Here is a 21,794-nt window from a genome sequence, read left to right on the forward strand (position 1 = left end):
AGTCGTTCGAGCCGGGTGGCCTCAGTGCAAAGATGTGGGGAAATTAGCTGCCAAATTCATCATCTGAATTACCTTGCAGTGTGTTTTCATATAATGTACAATCATGTGTAACAAAATGTCTTCATCTTCCTTTATTTCCAAACACTGTGGGCAGGGCGGTAGTATTTAAGTGTGCATGTAGGAATACATGAAACAAGGCCATTGTATTAACCTTTATATCTATATATAACCTCTGACTTTACCCATCTTACCCCCTCATTAGCTGTGTCCTTCAGAGCGGCAGGTGGGCTTTATGTGTGTTCACTGACTCTGGGTGATGTCTGGAGGTCATGTCATTGGCTCTCAGAGACACCCCAATGTGCTCTGCATGATAATACAGGCAGTACTAGGGTTGAGAATTGAGAACCTTGTGCTACTAAATCTACAGCATTGAAAAGACAACACTATCGAGGTTGTCTTATTCTTGAAATTAATGACTGGTTGATATGGTTCTTTTCATTCAATCGGAAACATATAGTGTGTTCTAATTCATGAACATGCAGTTCTTTTCAGTGAATCAAACACATACAGCGTTAAACTGACTGTGAGACTTAAATAAGTGTTTATTTGATGTGTATCTATGCACATTGTGATTTTTTTTTATAGTTTTTTTAGGCCAATTATTGGATTGGATTTATGCCACCTCAAAAAGGACATTAAAATGTGTTGTAAATATATATCTTTTTTTATTTATACAGTGTTATTTTAGTGTTATTTACATATTATCATGATATTTTGAATTTTCTTTTTTTTGTAATTGTATTATTTGCTTTTGTCACTTTTATTTTTTGCTTTTGTCATTATTATTATTATTTGTTCTTGTTTTTTAAATACTTCTTTTTTTTTAGCTTTAATTTATATTTATTTCAGTTTTAGTTTTATAAATATTAGTATGTCAACCCGAAGTATTTCATTTCAGTTAGTGTCCAAGGGAACATTTCTAATGTTTTTATATTTTATTTCCACTTATTTCAATTAACGGAAACCATTTTTCATATTTTTAGTTTTAATTAACAATAACAACAACAAAAAAATCTCAGAACTTGACAATGAAATTGTACTTCTTTTTCCCCAAATATTTATTATTTTCTGTTAAGGATCTAAAACCAGTAAATATATTACTGTGGCATGCTTTGTGCCGTATGGAGCGTATAAAGGAGACATTCATTTAGCCTTATTGTTGTCCCTATGCACTGTAATCGATTCTACAGCCATGACCTGTGACTCTGAGGAAACATGTTTATGTCTGGTTTTTGTGGCGACCTCCCCTTTGACTCTGTAGTTCAGAGCATTTTTTAGAGAAGCAGCAGGTGAATACAGACGTGTCAAAAGGTGTGAGAACAGTCTATCTCTTCGACCTGACATCTCTCGGGCATATCCTCTGTATGTCATTTGACGATCACAGCACTAGCTCCAGGGGTTGTATAAGGGGTCTCATCGGCTCAATAGAGCTTGCCGCCTGAGGATATTACTTGTTGAAGTCAAACTACACCAAGCTCTCGTATTGTCTTATCCAAGATTGGAAACGCCTACAAACAGTACAAATGCTCCGACTTCTATATACCCACACCTTGGTCGCTTTCACCTATACAAGATGAACAAATTCAATCAATCTGACTTTGTCAGTGTTCTCATCTCTGTAATACTGAGTGCTCTACTGCACACTAATTCATTTAATTAAAAGAAGAGCACTTAATCTAGAAAGTTAATCTACTGGCACTTAGCTGATGCAAGAAAGTGTGTTGATGAGAAGCAGTATTCGTGCAAAACAAACATGTACTGAAATAATTCAGATTTAGCTTTGAGATCTTTACCTCAAAGTATATACAGTAGTGACAGCTGATCAAGTAGGATGTCTTCTTGGAACAATATTTCTATTAAATAGAAATAAGCAAATAAGCAACTAGTTAATAGTGAGAATTGGGCACTAAACTAAAGTGTTACCCTGTATATAGCTGATATCTATCAATATATTATGTATTCCTATATTCCTATTATCTGTCATCTCTTTCACTGGTATAACTGATATTTCTAATCAAATAACCCTTGTTATACTTTGACCTTTCCAAGCAATCACATTAGAGGTGGCGTGAAGTGTCTGGTTGAAGTGTGTGATTGTTTACGAATGTGTCACAGTTCTCCTTTTACTCATTGCCTTGAGCAATACAAGATATTTGCCACAGAAGGTATTCCTCTGCTAAGGTTTTGACAGGTAGGAGTTATGCTGTTGATTCTCTGCTCTGCTTCCCGGAGTGTGTTGTTTGGTGTGTAAGCATGATGTATGTGAACGCTGACACTATACTGCTTGAATGTTTTATCTTAGTATGCAGTACTAGAGAAATGTAGGCGCTAAAACACATGCTATATAGGCTGTATGTTATAATAGTTTGAAACTCACAGATTACCACAAAGTACCAAGGTAAATACCAACCTAATCAATTAAAGGAAGTTTCCTGAACGTCCAATATAAGTTTTTTTTGCTGGAAGTGTTTGTAATCATTGCTCTTTACTTATCTTGACGGAGGTGCATCATACCACAACGTGTTGCTATAAACATAGTCGTTTGCTTTTATACCTCCCCACTAGTTATAAAGTTCAGCTTGTGACCTCACGTGTAAGCTTGTGGGAGTGGATAATGGGATTTACAATGAACTTTGATTTGTGTCTGGAAAATCATGGTTGCATGTGTTGCGTCTACTGTATAAAGTGGTTAGTGCTGGCCTGTAGAATTTTGTCTGAATCTTCATATTTCTTCATAGTTATGAATCTGAATGTGCTGTCTGTATTGAATGTTATGCCATAAAAAAAGACCATGAAATAATGACAAGAAACATCTTTACATTTCCTGCAACAGAACAGTACAAGTCGGTTCTTTTTAGTAAATCAAAAACATACCACGCATCCAGTGTAGTCTGATTCTCGAACAACTGACTCATTGAATCATAATGAGAAATGAATCAAAATCCGAATATCTGCTGGTATGCCTCATTCATTCGACAGTATGAACTGTTTATGCTCCTTTTTTGTTTATTCTAACCCACAATACTTACGATTTTTTTTTTTTTTTTACAGTGTGGAAGGTGAGGCTCCGGGCGGTGAGGCGGGCCCCTCTCTAGAGAACAGCGGGGGTTACTTACGAGGGCCGGTGAGCCGCAGTGCCATCATCAGTGGCGAGCACTTCGACGGCCCACCACTGTACGCTCACGAGGTACGGCAGCGCCCCCGGCGACCCAAACTCCAGCATTCCCAGTCGATCCTACGCAAGCAAGCAGAGGAGGAGGCCATCAAACGCTCCCGATCACTGTCTGAGAGCTATGAGCTCTCCACCGACCTCCAAGACAAACAGGTAGAGTTCTTCAGGATCTTTAACTGGAAGGCTACCAAGAAACCATAAATTCTCCACCAACTATTTGTATTCACATTGTGATGAGCCGTTATGGTGCAGAGGGAGTGTGATTGAGGTTCAGTGGCTTCATATTATACTTGATGTACTTCCCCTCAAAGGACTGTGTAAATAAATCTACTTTATTGTAGTTGGTTGAACATAAATTCCTTGCTTGTGCTGACTGCATGTCTTTCATATGAAGTAATTTAATACACCCAAAGGCTGATATGAGATCAATGAGAGCTTTTTTGGATTTGGGAGATGAGAATCATAACTCAATGCATGCTGGGAGAGTGATTCTTATTCAGAGTGGTACTATCCAGAGGCGTGCTGCCCACCGTCTCTGTGTGAGGTCCCACAGAGCTGAGAAATTTGATTAGTTCTGCCCATTCTTCAGGCTAAAAAGGTCTTGGGCTGGCTTTAGCATGCAAGTAGGTTATAACTGATTGCTTAGGTACCATGCTAAAGGCGTTCTTCAGTCCTCAATGCCTTTATAAGGGGATGAAATGGTGAGTTTTATCCATCCTACCTTGCAAAATACCCATGCTTTATTAGTTAATACCATGTGTGGCTTTTGTTTGTCTTTTATTTATGTTGCTTACCATTTTGGGCTTGAGGTTTGGTCAAGTCATGTTGTGTCATGGGAGGGAGGACAAAATGCTATTTAAGTCCCATCAACAACAAAATTCTGTAAAACTAAAGAAGGAGGGACATTTGTGCATGTGAGTTTGCTACCATCACTAAAAGTGGTGCATAATCTTTGTGTGTTTCCACAGGTGGAGATGCTGGAGCGCAAGTATGGAGGGCGTTTTATAACCCGACATGCTGCACGCACGATCCAGACTGCCTTCCGCCAATATCAGATGAATAAGAACTTTGAGCGCCTCAGGAGTTCTATGTCGGAGAACCGCATGTCCAGACGCATAGTTTTATCCAATATGAGAATGCAGTTTTCGTTTGAAGGACCTGAAAAAGTCCATAGTTCCTATTTTGAGGGGAAGCAGGTGTCTCTTACCGACGATGGTTCTAAACTAGGAGCCTTGGTGCAATCGGAGCGTGGGGAAATGGTCCCCGCCAACATAAAGTCGCCTGTGGTCCAGAGCGATTTCACGGATGCCATTACTGAGCTGGAGGACGTTTTCTCTCGACAAGTGAAGTCTTTGGCAGAGTCGATAGATGATGCTCTGAACTGTCGCAGCCTACATGGAGACGAGGGACAGCCAGAGTCAACCAGAGGTCATCCAGACATTGAGAAAGAGGTTACCTACCAGGTCAAGCCTTCCCACAGCAGTGACCACCGTAAGCGAGATGAGATGACAGCATCCTACAGTGATGTGACACTTTATATAGATGAGGAAGATCTGTCCCCTCCTCTTCCTTTAACACAATCAGTTGAAAGACCTTCTAGCACAGAGTCAGATCTTCGTCTACGTTCTTTGAACTCCTCGCAGGACTACTGGTCTCTAGCTCATAAAGATGAAAAGGGTGACACGGACACTAGCTGCCGCAGTACCCCGTCTCTGGAGTGTCAAGAGCAGAGATTGAGAATAGACCACCTACCCCTGCTAACTATCGAACCTCCCAGCGATAGCTCAGTTGAGCTGAGTGACCGCTCTGACCGAAGCTCCCTCAAAAGACAGAACGCTTATGATCGGGGCATCGCCAGCCAGCAGGGCAGCCCAAAACACATCCCCTCTCACGCGCTCCCACCACGGGGACCTGCTAGAGATGACGAGGCTCCTCGGCATCGGCCGCGGCAGCTGGAAAGCCACCTGGCAATCAATGGCACCGGCAACCGGCAGAGCAAATCAGAGTCCGACTTCTCAGACGGCGATAATGACAGCATCAACAGCACTTCCAATTCCAACGATACCATCAACTGCAGTTCAGAGTCCTCATCCAGGGATAGTCTTCGAGAGCAGACTCTCAGCAAGCAGACGTATCATAAGGAAACACGCAACAGTTGGGACTCCCCAGCGTTCAGCAATGATATCATTCGCAAGAGGCACTACCGCATTGGCCTGAACCTTTTCAACAAGTAGGTGAAGTATGAATGCATGCTTTTGGTAGTAGAAAGCTAGTTGGGAAAAGATTATATTGGTGGAGTGCAGAGACGACAGTTTCCTCTCTTTGTGTAAAACATCCAAATCCATTTATGGATTAACATTTACATTTAAAGGTAGGGTAGGCAATTTCGGATAGGCTAGCAATAGCAAGCTAGATGGCATGGCGTGAACGCAGCATAAGCTCATTGTTTTGGTTCAGGAGGAACTGTAACAAACTGCTGTTTGTTTGCGGCACTCGGTTGACTGTCTGTCTACAACTGTGCATAGCATTACGGAGCGCACTGATGACGTGTGATGTCTGTGCGAGCAGGGTGCGCAGAGGTATGGAAATACATGTTGACAGGCAGGTAGGATAACATTTTTTGGTTCTGAGACGTCCACAGAAGTCATTTGTACTGTACCTGTTTTAATATTTAGACCACTTCTATTATTGATTGCTTTCAGGATGTGAAAAGTTTCAACCATATAACAAAAAGTGTTTAAAAAAATGTCTACCCTATCTTTAAGAGAATTACCCAACATTTTATTGTATCATATTTTTTGTCACTCACTTTCACCTTTGCTTCTTTGTTATAATATTTCTGACACAGCTAAAAGTTTGTTAGCACATTACGTTATGTGAATTGTTGCTGACATTCAATTCTGTTATACTTTACACGTTTTGTAAACCTTAAAGGTTACAAATATGCATTTGACAAATGTCTTTATCCAAAGCGACTAACATTTAAGTGATCACACCTATGTCTTTTGACCGCCATGCTCTACTGTTTTAGCTACAGGACCTCACCTCACTACAGGCAAAAATGATGCACCCCATTCCCACACCGCTTACATACTTTGGTTTGGAGTGTCATGTTTCAGTTGTATTGAGTAATGATTTTTCATTAGCACCAATCGGAGCTGTGTTAATAGCTGTGTTTTTTAAATTATCATCTAAACCAAGCACACAATGCACAGTAGTCATGTGTTTTCCAGACATTCATTATAATTTTGGCGCTTTTATTTATTCAGTACGTGTCTGTGTGCATGCATGTGGTGCTGTCTGTTTGATTGCCACTCAGTGCTCTAAATTTGATTAGTGATCAAGCAATTAGAACCATGATGAGAGCATTGCTGATCAAGGAAAGCACACTGTCCTCATAACCACAGTTTACCATCTTACTCTGTGTACTTCAGACAAACGGATGTAATTATTTTTTTAAGCTTCTTACAAAAGTGTAGGGGTTGATCATTTATTTTGCAATCATGAGGTATTTCAAATCAGATTTCATTTTTTATTGAACAGATTAAGGTGCTTGATTGAAACTGCTGGGCTGTGCATGTTTATATGCCTGTGTGTGTGTGTGTGTGTGTGTGTGTGTGTGTGTGTGTGTGTGTGTGTGTGTGTGTGTGTGTGTGTGTGTGTGTGTGTGTGTGTGTGTGTGTTGTCATTTAAAGCTTTGCTTTAAAGGGGCCTCTAATCTTAGATGATTGTGGATTTGCCTGTCTTTGCACTGGGCCGTTACTTTCCTTTTAATCTTGTGTGGTAATGGTTCAGTCACAAGAACGTACTTGATCTGAGAGCTGCTTAGTCACACATTGGGACCAGTAAATGCACTGTTCAAACTCTTGATCTTCTTTTATTGTCTCTAGGAAACCTGAAAAAGGCATCCAATACCTGATTGAGCGAGGATTTGTCCCAGACACACCTGTGGGAGTTGCTCATTTCCTGTTACAGAGAAAAGGGCTAAGTCGACAGATGATTGGCGAGTTCCTGGGCAACAGGCAGAAACAGTTCAACAGAGATGTTCTTGAGTATGTTCAGAAAATTTTACTGGGTTAATTGGGTGTATTGTATTAAAAAAAACAATCATCCAAATTGAGATATACTACAAAACCAAGTTATTTCAAATATAATATGCAGCCATGTCCACTCGCATAACACATTTTGTTTTGTTTTGTACATGTTATTTACAATTTGTTGTCTCTGCACATTATTTCAGCTAAAATATTAATAATTTACAGTCAGCCTGTTTTTTCATCTCTGTTTAATTTATTCAATCTGTGCTCCAAGTAAACCATATTTGACCTAAATGCACAAAAAATAAAACACAAATTCTCCAAAGAAAGAAAAACACAAAGAAAACAAAGACAAAATTCTCTTTGTAATTTTGCTTTTCACTATCCTTCACTATCCTTGCTACATAAGAATGAACTAGTTAAAGCCAATATTACTGGAGCCTGTATGAATTTGTGTTCCCTCCTGGGACAAACTGACCACAATGTGTAAGCCTTCCAAGCTCTTGTGGCTTTGAGCGCATGGAGTATCAAAGGTGGAAAACATCATAGTCCATTGTCTCATAAACTGGTTCTTTACAATTGTATATTACCCACAACCATTAAGCGTCCTCTTTTTTAAAATGAGTGAATTTAGGATCAAAGGTGGAAAACATCACATTCTATTGTCTTTGAAACTGGTTCAAAACCACAACCATTTGCTGTTATTGTTAGTGTCACCGTGAAATTAGGGAGCATATGACAAACGATTATTCCAGCCAGACCTTTGTTGGGATTAAAATGTGAGAGAGGATGATATATGGACTCTTTCTCTGCTTTATACTTTATATATTGACTGAGGTGTCTGGGTTCGTACTTTTCAGACACCATGTGTCTGTAAGGAACAGTCAAGATAATGGGGACAGATAAAGCCATGCAGTCTGTGTTCAGCTCCGTCTGACAGCACTTTTTTTTTAAAGGCACTTCCTTAAAATCAGTAAATCTTGACATACCAGATTAAATGCACTATGAGTATCCCTGGAGCAAAATGTCCCTCAGTTTGCTTTGTATGCCCCACGGTTGTGATTTAGAGACTGATAGAACTTGCTTTTATCTGAAAGACTAAATTTTACTAAAAGCAATGACCACTCTCAGTTTAAAATATCTTCATGTGTGCCGTGATAAAATGCATGGAATAGAATGTCATTTTGTCTAGAAGATTTCCAAACCATTATTGAATACACCATCACAAATATACTGTAGTGCAGGAAAGAATGCGGCAGTTCTTTAAATACTCTGTTCATTATCTTTTTCCCAGCTGTGTGGTAGATGAGATGGATTTCTCTGGAATGGAGCTGGATGAAGCCTTGAGAAAATTCCAGGCGCATATCCGGGTGCAGGGAGAGGCACAGAAGGTCGAGCGACTCATTGAAGCCTTCAGGTGAAGAACAAAACTACAATATTGCTTCAGAAGATTTGGAATATAGCTCATGAGTCATATGAACTACTTTTATGATACTTTAATGTGGTTTGTTCAACATTTTTTGAGCTTGACAACCTCAGCGTTAATGTTAATGTTCATTTTATTGAAAAGAGTGGACAGGATATTCACCTAAAATGTGCCTTTTGTGCTCCACATTGACATGTCATATGGGTTTGGACTGATATTTGGTTGAATAAATAATAAGATAATTAAAATGTTTGTGTGAACTGTCCCCTTAAGAGAAGCTTGGTGATTACACAATGAAAATGTTTTTATCCAGTAAGTCTCTAGGATAGTTTGTTTTCTTGGCATTCATTAGATTGCACCAACTCAAAAGCATAATACACTCCCCCAGCCCTCAGAGAACATTGTTCGATCGGATCTCAAGGACTGTCTGTCATTTGAGCACTCCAGCGGTTGCCTATTCACCACCCTCAGACCTTCAAAAAATATTGTTATAGCTAAACCCTTTCAGCCAGACATATTCTTTCCGAATGAACTGTTTAAAGTCCATTCAAGAGTTATCCAAGAGAACATAGCTCTTTACCACGGTGGCAGTTTTACCATTCCCTTGTCATGCTAGTGCATCCAGAACCAATTACTCACCAGAGCAACTATTGATTCTGTGGAAGTGGCGTCTCATATTAATGTTTCACTTTGTTCATTTGCTGTTGTTTTTCATTTCCATTCAGTCAGCGCTACTGCATCTGCAACCCGGGGGTGGTGCGTCAGTTTAGGAACCCAGATACCATCTTCATCCTGGCGTTTGCCATTATACTCCTCAACACGGACATGTACAGCCCAAACGTGAAGCCGGAGAGGAAGATGAAACTGGAGGACTTTGTAAAGAACCTTCGCGGTGAGATTCACATTACACTGCAAACAGAATCTATTTCATCCATATATTCCCCTTTAAAGTCATTTAGAGGTTTTTGTTATATTAAAAAAGAGAATACTTAAATGTGCTCCAATTAAGCTTAATAGATGTGCTCTAAACTGATTAATGGCCTCATTGGGATAGCAACGACATCTTTCTGGTCACAACCTTGCATAATAATTGGAGCAAAGCAAACAGATATTCACCTTTAACCTAGATATGTTAATATATTCACAATGTGCATCAAATGTGCTTAACCTACTTTTCGAATTCTTTCCTAAAATTTCCGTAAATCTTTTACGTGCCCTAATTATCCATGGGCTTTTGTTTGCGCTTCCTGTGCGTAGGGGTGGACGATGGCGAGGACATCCCTCGAGAGATGTTGGTGGGCATCTATGAGCGAATCCGGAAACGAGAGCTTAAGACTAACGAAGACCACGTGTCCCAGGTGCAGAAGGTGGAGAAACTTATTGTTGGCAAGAAGCCGGTGAGTGTCATGGTCACTTTTGTCTTCCACACTTCTATCCAAAGTAACTTGCAGTGCCTTCATTGCAGGAGCAGTCCATCTCTATCCATCATGTTGTGAACTTACATTGACCTCGGTTCTAGAAATTACGCTGTATCGATTCCACTCATGGTCTACTGGCGTGAAATGATCCAAGGCCTTTGGTCAAACATGTTCCTTTCCCCACCTATTGTGTGTTTGTATGCTATCGCCACTCTATGCAGTGTAGATCTATAGGTTTTATCATTCTGTCAGTCACCTCTGTTTTATCCTCAAGAGACACATGACACTGAGACTCTGAGAAGGTTCTTTATCTACAAGATGTTCTTCTTTATGACAGATCTAATATCTCAAGACCTTCACGGTATCTGACTGTGGTGTCTGTGCATGCATGTAAGTCATGTGGCAAGGGTTGCGTGGTGCTCTGCAGTGATAAATGGGATTTGCTTTTCCACAGAGGCCTTCAGAGTTATCTAAAGATGAAATCTTCTGACAGTTCACCTGCTCTGAACTCAACCACCTTTTCATGCAGTACAGCCAGTTACAACCAGAGAAATTATTCAGAGGAGGAAACATGTTCAATGTGATGCATAATGAAAATGATAGACAAGTTGTTGTTGTTTTTTTTTTGTTGTTTTTTGCTGAATGATTAATAATAAAATAAATGTTTTAATTAAATGTATTTTTTATCAATATATTGCGTTATATTATTATTTTCAGGATTCTTTGATTAATATAAAGTTGAAAAGAACAGCATTTATTTGAAATAGAAATCTTATAAAAGTCTTTACTGTCACTTTTGATCAATTTAATGTGTCCCTGTCTTTGTTGATTTAAAATAAAAGCAGGTAGATTGTTAGACCACTAGAGTTCACTCAAGTCTGTTAGCTTGATAGATGTACATCTGGAGAGTGGTATCTTAAGAAAAGTGTTCAGGTAGTTTTGTTCTTTAATCCACAGAAGATAAGTACAATATACATCATCCCTCCAACAGAGTTGGTCTCTCCCAAGGATAAAGCAACTGAAGCCGTTGCATCGTCATGCCTGTCACACAGTTGAATTTGGAGGCACTGTGGGTTTTCAGAGCTGAAATAATTAACATTTAAGCTGTAATGGAAATGGCACACATGACTTAGTTGCCAGGAAAGCTTTCTCCCTGGTGTATCTTCCACACATCTTTAGAGAAGACATAATAGAGATCTCCTGTGGAGCTCAGATAGAAGGCTGCTGTGCCTGAGACCCCTGCCTGAAGACATGTAATTAGGTTTCTCAAAATGGGCCGAGTCTTCCTGTCACAGTTTCGAGAAGCAGCAGTTTGGCTCCACATTAACCTCCCTTCTCACCCCATTCATACAGTACAGCTCACATCTGACAGGTAGACGGAGGGGGGTCTTAATAACGAGAGAGAGAGACCACTCTCTGACCTTCAAGCCTCCCCTCAGTCTTCTCTCTATGATTCTTACTCATCCGTCTCAATTTTTTCCTCTTTTCAGATTGGGTCTCTGCACCATGGCCTTGGATGTGTAAGTATAATGTTCACTTTTTTTTATTCTATCAATGCCATTCAACAATTTAAATCTGATAACTATAGTTAGAAAAAATGTGTTTAAAAAATGATTTTTTTTTTGTTTTTGCACTCCCTCTGGTCAGTTTTTGAAGTATAAAGTAGTAGGTTGGAGGTTTGAAATAAATAAATATTATTTAATAAAATAAATGGTTTAATAAAATAAAAATATATTATGAAATTAAACCAAATAATTCTTATATCTATTTTTATGTTACTAACTGGATGATTTACTCTATATACTGTATACTATCTGCTATTTTTTTATAAAATAATAAATGAAACAATAAGGATTATTCCACATTTCCAACTAGTATCCTACATTGTGGTCAGTTTTTCAAGTATAATATTGTAGGTTGGAGGGTTGAAATAAATAAATATTATTTAAAAAATTTATTATTAAAGAAAATCAATTATTAGACCTATTTTATGTAACTGCATACTAGTATATAGTGTATACTGTATACTATCTACGATTTCTTAAAAATATTTTCCACATTTTAAAATAATATGCTACATTGTTGTCAAATGATCTTGTTTTGACCTAATTTAAATGTTTTTGTATAATTTGACAGTCTGGTCAAATAACAAATCAGGAAAAACACGTTAAAAATGTTGTAACTGGTAATGGCAGGTCAAGTCGAGTGCATTGCATTTTGGGATACAGTATTCTATGCCGTAAGCTCTATACTATACTGCTTGAAAATGTGCATACTCTGCAGAGTACAGTGTATAAATACATACTATATACTGCAGCAATACTTGATATTAATTATATTCTGAACATGTCTAGGATCTCATTTATGGACCAGGTTCGGGCTAATCGATATTTGTTCTCCACATACAGGTGCTGTCCCTACCACATCGCAGGCTGGTATGTTACTGCAGGCTGTTCGAAGTGCCGGACCCTAATAAACCTCAGAAGTTGGGTCTCCACCAGAGAGAGATCTTCCTGTTCAATGACCTTTTGGTGGTAAGAAAGCACACACATCATAGCCCATGACACATAACAACAGGGAAAAATGAGACCGAACAGTCTTACTGTACATCATGGCGTCTTTTGTTATGTTGTTATGTTCTTGTTGTTATGATGGTGTAATGGTCAGCGAGACATTTTTAGCCCAATTCTAGGTTAGTAAGTGTACATCATGACAGTCAGAAAGTGTTACTCAGCTTTTCCGGAGGCTCAAAGAGAAGAGAAGATAATTAGGAACAGATGGAGTCCTAATGTGACTGCTTTTGATTCAGGTCACTAAGATTTTCCAGAAGAAGAAGAATTCTGTGACGTACAGCTTCAGGCAGTCCTTCTCTCTTTACGGGATGCAGGTGCTTCTGTTTGAAAACCAGTGTAAGTACCCATAGCGAAGGGTCAAAGCCCTTTTGACCCCATATTACCCTTTTCTGGACTATGTTTAACCTTATTCAAACAGTTTGATTGCACGCTTTCACTTTCGTGCTGGCGTGTCATGTAAAAACCAGGCTTTTCACTGCACAGGAAAACACGAAACAGGTGTTAAAGGTCATGAAATGCTTTTGCTTTTGATCGAAAACAAATTAATTCTCAAAGTATTGTGTATTAGGATGTATTACCAAGATTAACATCTCTGTCATATGCGATTGTGAAATGTGAGAATATCGATTAGCGTGTCCCTCTGAAAAGGGCACGTCTGAGTGCTGTCATGATCCGCCAGTCTGTAAATATTCCCCTCCCGCTGCTGCTTTTCAGATTACCCCAATGGAGTGCGTCTCACTTCAGCTCTTCCAGGCGCAGACATTAAAGTTCTCATTAACTTCAACGCCCCCAACCCGCAAGACCGCAAGAAGTTCACAGATGACCTGCGGGAGTCCATCGCAGAGGTGCAGGAGATGGAGAAGTACAGAATAGAGTGTAAGCGGCTCTCGTTCCCTTTCATTATGTTGGAAAGAGTGACCAGGATGGTCCACAAAAGAAAGTAAAATGGGCCTTAAACAATGTGGTGCTTTTTCAAATAACTTGAACTACAAACCCTGTCTAATGTTCAGTGCGTTGAAGTAAAATGACATGTGAAATAACATGATGTTGATGTTTTTTTTCATAGCTGAACTGGAGAAGCAAAAAGGTGTGGTCCGTCCCAGCATTTCCCAGAGCTCAGGACTAAAGAAAGACACAGGAAATGGCAATCTGAGTCGCACCAGTCTGGATGACAGCTACGCCATAGGTGAAGGCCTCAAGAGAAGTGCCCTCAGCAGCTCCTTGCGTGACCTTTCAGATGCAGGTGAGTGTACAGACCCACGTGACATGATGTGCTTCTGGCTTTATCTGTCACAACCTCTGATTAGTTTGTGCAGTCTTGTCCAAACAATACTTCGCCTCTTGCCAAAGTAGAGCGCTGAATGCTTGCTTCTAAATTGGTGTTTGTCCACAACCATTAGTGTAGCCTCAACTATTTATTAATTAGAGCTGGGTGATATATCAAATATTCACAGGATTTTATTGCCAATTTAAAATTAATAATTTGATTTGTTTAATGTGTTCTTATTGGACCACTAGTTATTCTGTCATTTTGATTAGTTTCATGGTCCTTGTCTAGAGAAAATCTGTATTGGGAAAGCATGCTTTGATTATTTTATATAGATTTTTGTGTTGTTATTGTTAACTGAAACCAAAATGATTGAAAATTGTTTTCGGCAATTGAAATCAAATATAAATATTAGATGAAAAACATAACCCTACTGTATATCACCCAGCCCTGTTATGAATGTCCTTCGCCATGGCTAACGAAGCTAGAAGCATCCTGACAAATATTATCTTCCACATTCGTTTTTCCCACTCTATAATTGAACCTTCACACAATTTGCGAGCTGTGATATCTTCTCACTCTATTTAGCAGATGCTTTTGAGCCCTAAACATGGCAGTCACTACACAGGAAAAAAATGGAAAGTGTGAAGTGTGACCTCACATGCCTTCTCTGTTAGAACAATCAGTTCACAGCGTAGTCACACTCCGTAAGTGTGAATTGAACTCGACCAAGCTGGTCGTTGAGTCTGACGACAGGAGACACTACACGTGAGAACCTGAGAGATATCTGGAAAAGCTATGAATATCCCACTCCAGCAATCCTGTACAGCACTGAAAACGTGCGCAGTATCTTGTATAATAATGGATTAAGAAGAATCTAAGTGTGTAGAAGTTGATAGCTCTGCTAACATTGTCATTCAGTCATTCAATACTTATTTCAGGTTGACGATTGTTTCATACTGCTAGTCTGAGCTGCCACATTTGTATTTGACCATACATCAAAAACGATAATGATTTTTTTTGTACTGTTTTTGCTTTTCTTTTTTTTGTTCAGTTGCTTCTGTGATCTAGTGTAGGGATTATGGCTGCACGATATTGGAAAAAAATTGACATTGACAGAACGAGTGGGGTGATTTTGTTGGAGATTGCAAAAAAAAATAATTAAAAAAGCTGGAAAATGTTTTGTTTAACTCCTGAAGACACATTTTTTTGGGGGGGGGGGGGGGGGGTACATTTTTTTTATCTTTTTTTTTTTTTTTTTACTTGGGTTTACTTGGTTTAAAAAATATATATCTTTAAGTTTGCAGGGCACATTCCCACATTTGACCAATTCAGTATAAAATAATAATTATTGTGATTATTATTAAATCATATATTAAACAAAATAAGAAATATATTGTAATACTTTTATTTATATCTTAATTTTTTCATTTTCAAACATTAAACCATCAAGCTTTTATTCCATTCAATTGAATTCAGTTCAGTTTGATTGTGGGCAGCTCGTGGTCCGGTGAAGCTCTGTATCATGTGGATGAGCAGTGCCGCTCTGGAGCCGGTAGCACGTATATTTACTTAATTACATTGCATATCAATTTTAATTTGGTATATCGTGCAGCTCTAATAGGAATCTTCAGTTTGCTTGTAGTAATCAAAACCCAGTTTGCTTAAGACACTTGTAGATGTAGCTGTACTATGCTTCTTGATGTTAGGACCAGTATACCCTCATCCTTTGGCCCTTTAAAAGCTCCTGACCCACCTGGCTCTACCCTCCCTCCCTCCCTTTTCAGACTACGGCTGCTTGCTTCATGTCTCAATAGCGCCCCTGTAGGCAGGCAGGATATATACGCTTCTACATGCGCCTCTATATATCTGACTGTTCGAGCGTGCTCTAATCTATCATATTGCATGTCTCGCTCAGGCAAGCGGGGGCGCCGCAGCAGTGCAGGATCTCTAGACAGCAATATGGAAGTAAGTACCGTGATATAGGATGCAAGAACCTACAACAGGCCGCTATTCTGTGTGACAATGTTGCATTTTGAAACTGCAACTTTGCTTTGTTTATTTATTTATTTCTCTGGTCTGTTCCATCTTTTTCTTTTTGGTTGCTTCTTTGCTCAGTAGTTTCAACTATCTGTATGTGTGTGGTGTTGTTTTTGGACTAAGTAGGCCACCCTGCATGCATGAGCTGCCTGTTCCTGTGGAGCTTATGTGGAATGACGGGCAATTCTGCCCCCGTGGCTCACATCACATATCATAACATCTCCACAGTCCAACTTAGTCAGCATGACTCAACTAATGCAAACATCCCATGTCACGTACAGTGGGCTGCGTTGTCTTTTTCCTTTGTAAAATGTTTCATTTGATTCCTGATGGCATGTTTCACTTGGCAGCTGCAAGTGAACAATAGTGTTCTGTTAGAGTACTTCAAAAAGTGCAAGTCTTCATTTCCTCACCGACCTCCAACCACTTGACCTCTTCCTCTCCAGCCCTAAAGCACCTTTTACCTCTTGGAATGCCTCGAAATCGTTTCCCATCTGTGTGCAGATAAGCATAATAAACACGAGGGAGAATAGCAAAGGAATCGATGCTATAACAGAATGGATTTGGATTGCCATCCATTTAGTCTGTAGGTTATCACATGTGCCTGTTTGATTGACAGCCTATCCTAGAATGCAGGAAAGCCCATATGCTCGCTTTAACATCATAAATGCTGACTAACTCAATCTTGCCTGTTCCAGCTTTTGCATGTAATGCATGGCTTTCAGCGATCTGCTTCAGTCTTTTATAAATGCATTAACTGCTGATGGATGATCATGATGCATTGCTTGAGTGCTGGGTCCTTGTTTGACATAAAAGGAATGATTTTTAGAGTACTTTTATGTGATACTATTTTGGGGATTAACCTTCTGGTTTGTATTACAGTACTGTTCAAAATGTTTGGGGTCAGTACAATTATTTATTTATTTTTAAGAATTTGAAAGAAACTTGAATGATACATTGAAAGTGACAGTAAAGACATATAATGTCACAATAGATTCCTATTTCAAATAAATGCTGGTCCTTCAAACTTTTAATTCATCAGAGAGTTTATTTTTGGTCAAATAAATGCAGCCTCAGTGCGCATAAAAGACTATGAAACATATTTAAAACATCTTACAGACCCCAAACTTTTGAACGGTAATGTATTTCAGTTCTATGACTTAAAATATATGAAATATTGAATTACTAGGGATGGGAATCATAAAGAATTGAATTGAATTGTACTTATTTTGATTCTGAATCTCCTTATTGATTGCATTATTTTATTGAAACATTGATTGAAACTATTTTTTTAGTATATTAAGTATATTTGGTCCCTTTTTTCCAACAAATTACTAAACAAAAACTTTTTTGTTACATAAAATGCTTTTTATTAATTATTGCAATTTATTATGTCAAAGCTCTGAATGTGTCTAACTACACATTGCTTTATAATCAACTTAGTCACTAACTCCACTGATTTTAGTGTCACAGTAACAGTTTATGGTTCTTCTTGATTTGGACATTACAAAAGTAATGACTTCAGTTCAAGAATCAAATCAATTTATTCAGTGAGCGAGCCATTAGACTGATTAAAACCAATAACTCATGGGTCCAGAACTCATTTGTGAGTCCTTTTAATGATTTAATAAAATAAACTGGCTTACAAGAGTAATTTTTTAATGAACTGGACTATGCTGGTCCAAAGATATGGACATTCAAGCACCATTAACATGAAAATCATTGGTGGTGTTTTTTTTATTTTTGTTTGTTTGTTTGTTTGTTTGTTTGTTTTAAATAGAAAACTGGATTGGTTCCCAACCCTAATAATTACACATTTATATCAACCTAACATTTAAAAATTCAGAATGCAGAATGTGAAATATATAATAAATGGAACTGTTGGCTCATTGAGCATGCTGTACACATCTCGTTTTTAACTTCTCCATTCTTCTCTCTCCCTCGTGCTCCCGCAGGGGTCCATCATTAGCAGCCCCCACATACGGCGCCGAGCCACTTCCAGCCGCGACTGCCCCTCCCGCCAGCAGTCCATCCCCAACTCCTCCTCTCTCCTAGGCTCCATATTCGGCACCAAGCGGGGCAAGTCGCCCTCTCTGGCTGCCCAATCCTCCCACCCCTCCCACCCAACACTCATCTCTCACACCCCGCACCCTACCAACCTGCACCACACGGCCCGCGATGTCGTCACCGTCACTGAGACCCAAGCCCAGATGCACCCCCACCACGCTCAGTTTTGCCACATGCAGAACCCCCCTCCGTACCACCACCACCATCACTACCACCCCCCAGCGCACATTCAACACCCGCCCCACCAGTTCCACCCCGCGCCCGGCCCCTCTTCCTCTCACAGCCACTCGCACGGCCCCCACGGCCACGGGACGCACCGAGACCTGTCGCACCCCGCCCACTCCCAGCATGCACCTCACCACCACAGCCAGCCTCCGGCTCCTCCTCCAGCGGCCAGCAGCACCAAGCCCAAACACAGCGGCATCAGCACTGTGGTTTGAGCCCCTCCGCAAACTCTTTCCTCTTGGGAATGGGACCGTTTTTGGCGGGCTTGTCCGTTGGGCCTCTGTTTAGATTGTAACCTGCGACGGATTGTTGCTGCCTACCAGGACATGAACAAAAAGGGCACCTTGACTCACGTTTAAATCATCCAGCGCCCGTTTCCTCTGGGAAAGGGAGCCACAATGTGTAGCACCGGCCTTCTGGGGCGGCTAGAACTCAAATCATCAGTTCTTACCTGTCATTGCTCAAGCTGTAGAGCCCCAGACAAAGCTGCTGCTGCTGCTTCTTTTAGGCTCCATTTTAGAGACTCTCAACCTTCTCGACTCTGGCGGTGAAGCAAAAGCATGCGCAAAAGACCGTGGCAACTGTTTTCTTGTACTTAATTACCTAAATGCATTAACAAATAGCCTGCTTATTAGTTTGCAGAAACTATGTTTTTGCTAGAACAACGGTTTAAGATAACAGTCTGTCTAAGTCAGTCAAAACGAGTGGTGTTCCAGTATTTAATGTAGCTGTAGACCACACATTTCTGTGATATAGTTAGGGGACTATAACGTGCCAATTATTAAAAAGCAGTGACTGAGTTAATCAGAAAAAAAAAACGAAAAAAGATTTGCTTTGTGTATGTCGTACATATAGTATTTTGTAAAATAATAATAATAATAATAATATTAGCAGCTATTGTTATTATTGGTATAGAACAGCCTCAGATAAAATCTCAGTATTCTCTGTGTACTCACGACGTAGGGGTTACTAATTTTCACTGATACTGAACTCAGTAGGTGGCCAATTGAACAACGTGGAAATCATTGGTTGCCTTGGAGTTGGATGATTCTCCCGGAATCTCCGGCTTGTGTTCGCACCACCTCCTTTGGGATCTACGTAGCGCAAACCAATCACAGGGACTTTGGGAAGGGGGAGGGCGGAACAAGGGAGCTCACTGATGGATCCTCCACGGCCTCGACTCATCGGTCCCGGCCACTGCTGCAACATGCTTTTATTTTTTTAACTATTTTTTTAGAGATGAATAAAACAATATGAAACAAATGTACATTTGAAGATGTTTATGGCAAAGCCGGTGCAATGAAAAGGCTATTTTGACGTCTAACATTAGGGGTAGTGTTTGTGTCGGAGGAAAGCAGGCTGATCGAATTCTCTCCCCATATTTTAAAAGCTTAGTTTGTGCAGAGATGTTGATTTTTCTCAGCAGGCTGAGCGTGTGCCCTCTTCTGTGTGGAAATGAAGTAGATTTGATACATATTCTTCTGTCCTCCTGTGAGAATGCCTTTCACTTGCTCAGAAACACAGCTAATGTAATGTAATCTAATGTAATGTAAACTGCATTTAATATGTAGCAGTGGGTCGGATGGATGTGTTCTCACTCGATACGGATTTGGACATGTTTTTTCACACATATCCCCTTTCTTGGTTCAATTTTTTGACTTGTTTTGTACTGTAAGTAGATAAATGGTGTTGGAGCTGTGATTCGATGTATTCGTTTTGCGTTTCGACGCTCTTTTAACTCAAGCACAGAGCTTCTGAACAGCACTTGTCTTTGTAAATAATCACTTAATGTACAGAAACCACGGCTGAAATGAGCTTATACGAGACCGGTGTCAGCAGTTGCGACATTTGCTGTGCGTTGTTTCTCTTTTTTCAGATTTTTTGGTTTGTTTTTTTAAACTAATCATGTGCAATATATATGTTTCGGTTTTGTAAATTCCGAATTTCAACCAGTTGTTTGGTTTGTTTGTTTCTGTTATATCATATTTCTAACATCATATACGTCTGACCCCATATTGTTTCTCGCCCACACCGACAACTTGTTCTCCCTGGTCTCTGTTTTACCTGCAACCTACAGTCAGGAATGTCAGCTAAAGTACTCTTGCATGTATATTGTACAAAAAATATTCTCTAGATATTGCATATTTCCAGAGATATTATCAGTGTTACAGTTGACCGTTGTTAAATGAGTGATGATGATGATGATGATGATGAACATATTAAAATCTGTAGACTTCTCTTCATTCAAAACCTCTTTATCCTGTTTCGCACCAGAATAGAATCAATTAGGCATCAGTTTATTGTTTATCTGGGCTTAAAAATTAAACACTGATCGTCAAATAGTTCATAAAGGAAAATATTAGCCGGTAGCCTAATCGTAATGAAGTGCCGTAAGGGCACGTCCGTATAGTAATAGAAGCTTACGGATAATAGAGCATAAATCCGTGTCTATGTCATTATCAGACTTCATAACACCTGGCTTGTTCCCAGGATGCACCGAGGCCAGTAGTTTGTACAGTAGAGCATTAATCAGACTAGGACAGTCCATCTCTGTACGAATGCGATCACCCGAAGCCATTTCTGACTAAACCACCGACCATAAATTCAGAGAGCTGTCAAGAAAGAGTCTTTTTGTATGTTTTTTTTCTTTTCTTTTTTTCACCTTTGTGTTGAATGTTTTTTTTATGGATTTCAGTGCAGTGTATTTGTAAATGTATTGTGGTGCTTCAGCTTTGTACTGTATAGTACTGGACGGTCAAGTCAAAACGTCACGAAGCTTTGCATGCAGCTGATGCCTAGCACCTCTGGTTGAAATGTGAGCTTATTTAAAAAATGAAGAAATGTGCTTTCTTTTTATTATGTTCTTTCTCATCTTTTGTTTGTTCGATTGGTTGGTTTTATTGTTTGTTTCTGTTTTGTTTGTGATGTTGGCTTGCTGTTACATTTTATTCTGTGCCACTGCATCTCGGCATGTGTATCATTTGTTTACTCCCTAAAAAGATCATTACACTTCTGATTTTTTTTTTTTTTTCTATAAAAAGCCTGTTGCTGTATATATCACAAACCAATGTGAGAAATTTGAGAGAAAAAAAGCATATCATATAGAAATCTATTATGGATGATAAAGGGAAAGTATAAGTGTTGGGGGTTTGTTTGAAGTGTACATAGTCTGTATTATACTTTTTTGTTTTTCGCTCAGCCATCGCATTGACGGTGTAGTCCTTTTCCACCTTAAAGAGACTCATATTAACATGACACTGCTTCTGCTACCAAATGTACTTATTTGAATTTGTCATAGGATCTTCTTTAATAAGCCGACTGTTACATGACTCTCACCGCCTTTCATGTGCGTCCACTCAAACATGCATTTCTTTTTTACTACCAAATGAGGAGAGGAGAACTATGGTTTTAATATGCATTCTGTTTTTAAGTAGATGACAAGACCCTATTGATGTTTAACTATAACTGTGACCATGTTGAGAACATGAAATAAAACAATATACCATAAA

The 21,794-nt window shown here is 39.4% G+C and overlaps 1 protein-coding gene across 6 annotated transcripts in view; it reads left to right on the top strand.

Annotated features, from left to right (window-relative positions):
- iqsec1b (IQ motif and Sec7 domain ArfGEF 1b) overlaps nucleotides 1-21,794 on the top strand; it is a 169,710-nt gene extending 147,916 nt beyond the window's left edge. For 5 of the 6 annotated variants that reach the window (XM_082155000.1, XM_082155001.1, XM_082155004.1 and 2 more), the window contains 13 exons: nucleotides 3,112-3,385; nucleotides 4,201-5,462; nucleotides 7,123-7,284; nucleotides 8,564-8,686; nucleotides 9,421-9,587; nucleotides 9,953-10,092; nucleotides 11,604-11,633; nucleotides 12,522-12,647; nucleotides 12,923-13,022; nucleotides 13,401-13,562; nucleotides 13,753-13,929; nucleotides 15,872-15,921; nucleotides 17,949-21,794. In XM_082155000.1, the coding sequence (XP_082011126.1) occupies nucleotides 3,112-3,385; nucleotides 4,201-5,462; nucleotides 7,123-7,284; nucleotides 8,564-8,686; nucleotides 9,421-9,587; nucleotides 9,953-10,092; nucleotides 11,604-11,633; nucleotides 12,522-12,647; nucleotides 12,923-13,022; nucleotides 13,401-13,562; nucleotides 13,753-13,929; nucleotides 15,872-15,921; nucleotides 17,949-18,500 (3,325 nt within the window). In that variant the 3' untranslated portion in view covers nucleotides 18,501-21,794. The remainder of the gene's footprint in view (nucleotides 1-3,111; nucleotides 3,386-4,200; nucleotides 5,463-7,122; nucleotides 7,285-8,563; nucleotides 8,687-9,420; nucleotides 9,588-9,952; nucleotides 10,093-11,603; nucleotides 11,634-12,521; nucleotides 12,648-12,922; nucleotides 13,023-13,400; nucleotides 13,563-13,752; nucleotides 13,930-15,871; nucleotides 15,922-17,948) is intronic. The other variant, XM_082155005.1, reaches the window with a different exon arrangement.

Source organism: Leuciscus leuciscus (assembly GCF_965113295.1).
Source record: "Leuciscus leuciscus genome assembly, chromosome: 23".
In the NCBI taxonomy this organism is placed as follows: domain Eukaryota; kingdom Metazoa; phylum Chordata; class Actinopteri; order Cypriniformes; family Leuciscidae; genus Leuciscus; species Leuciscus leuciscus.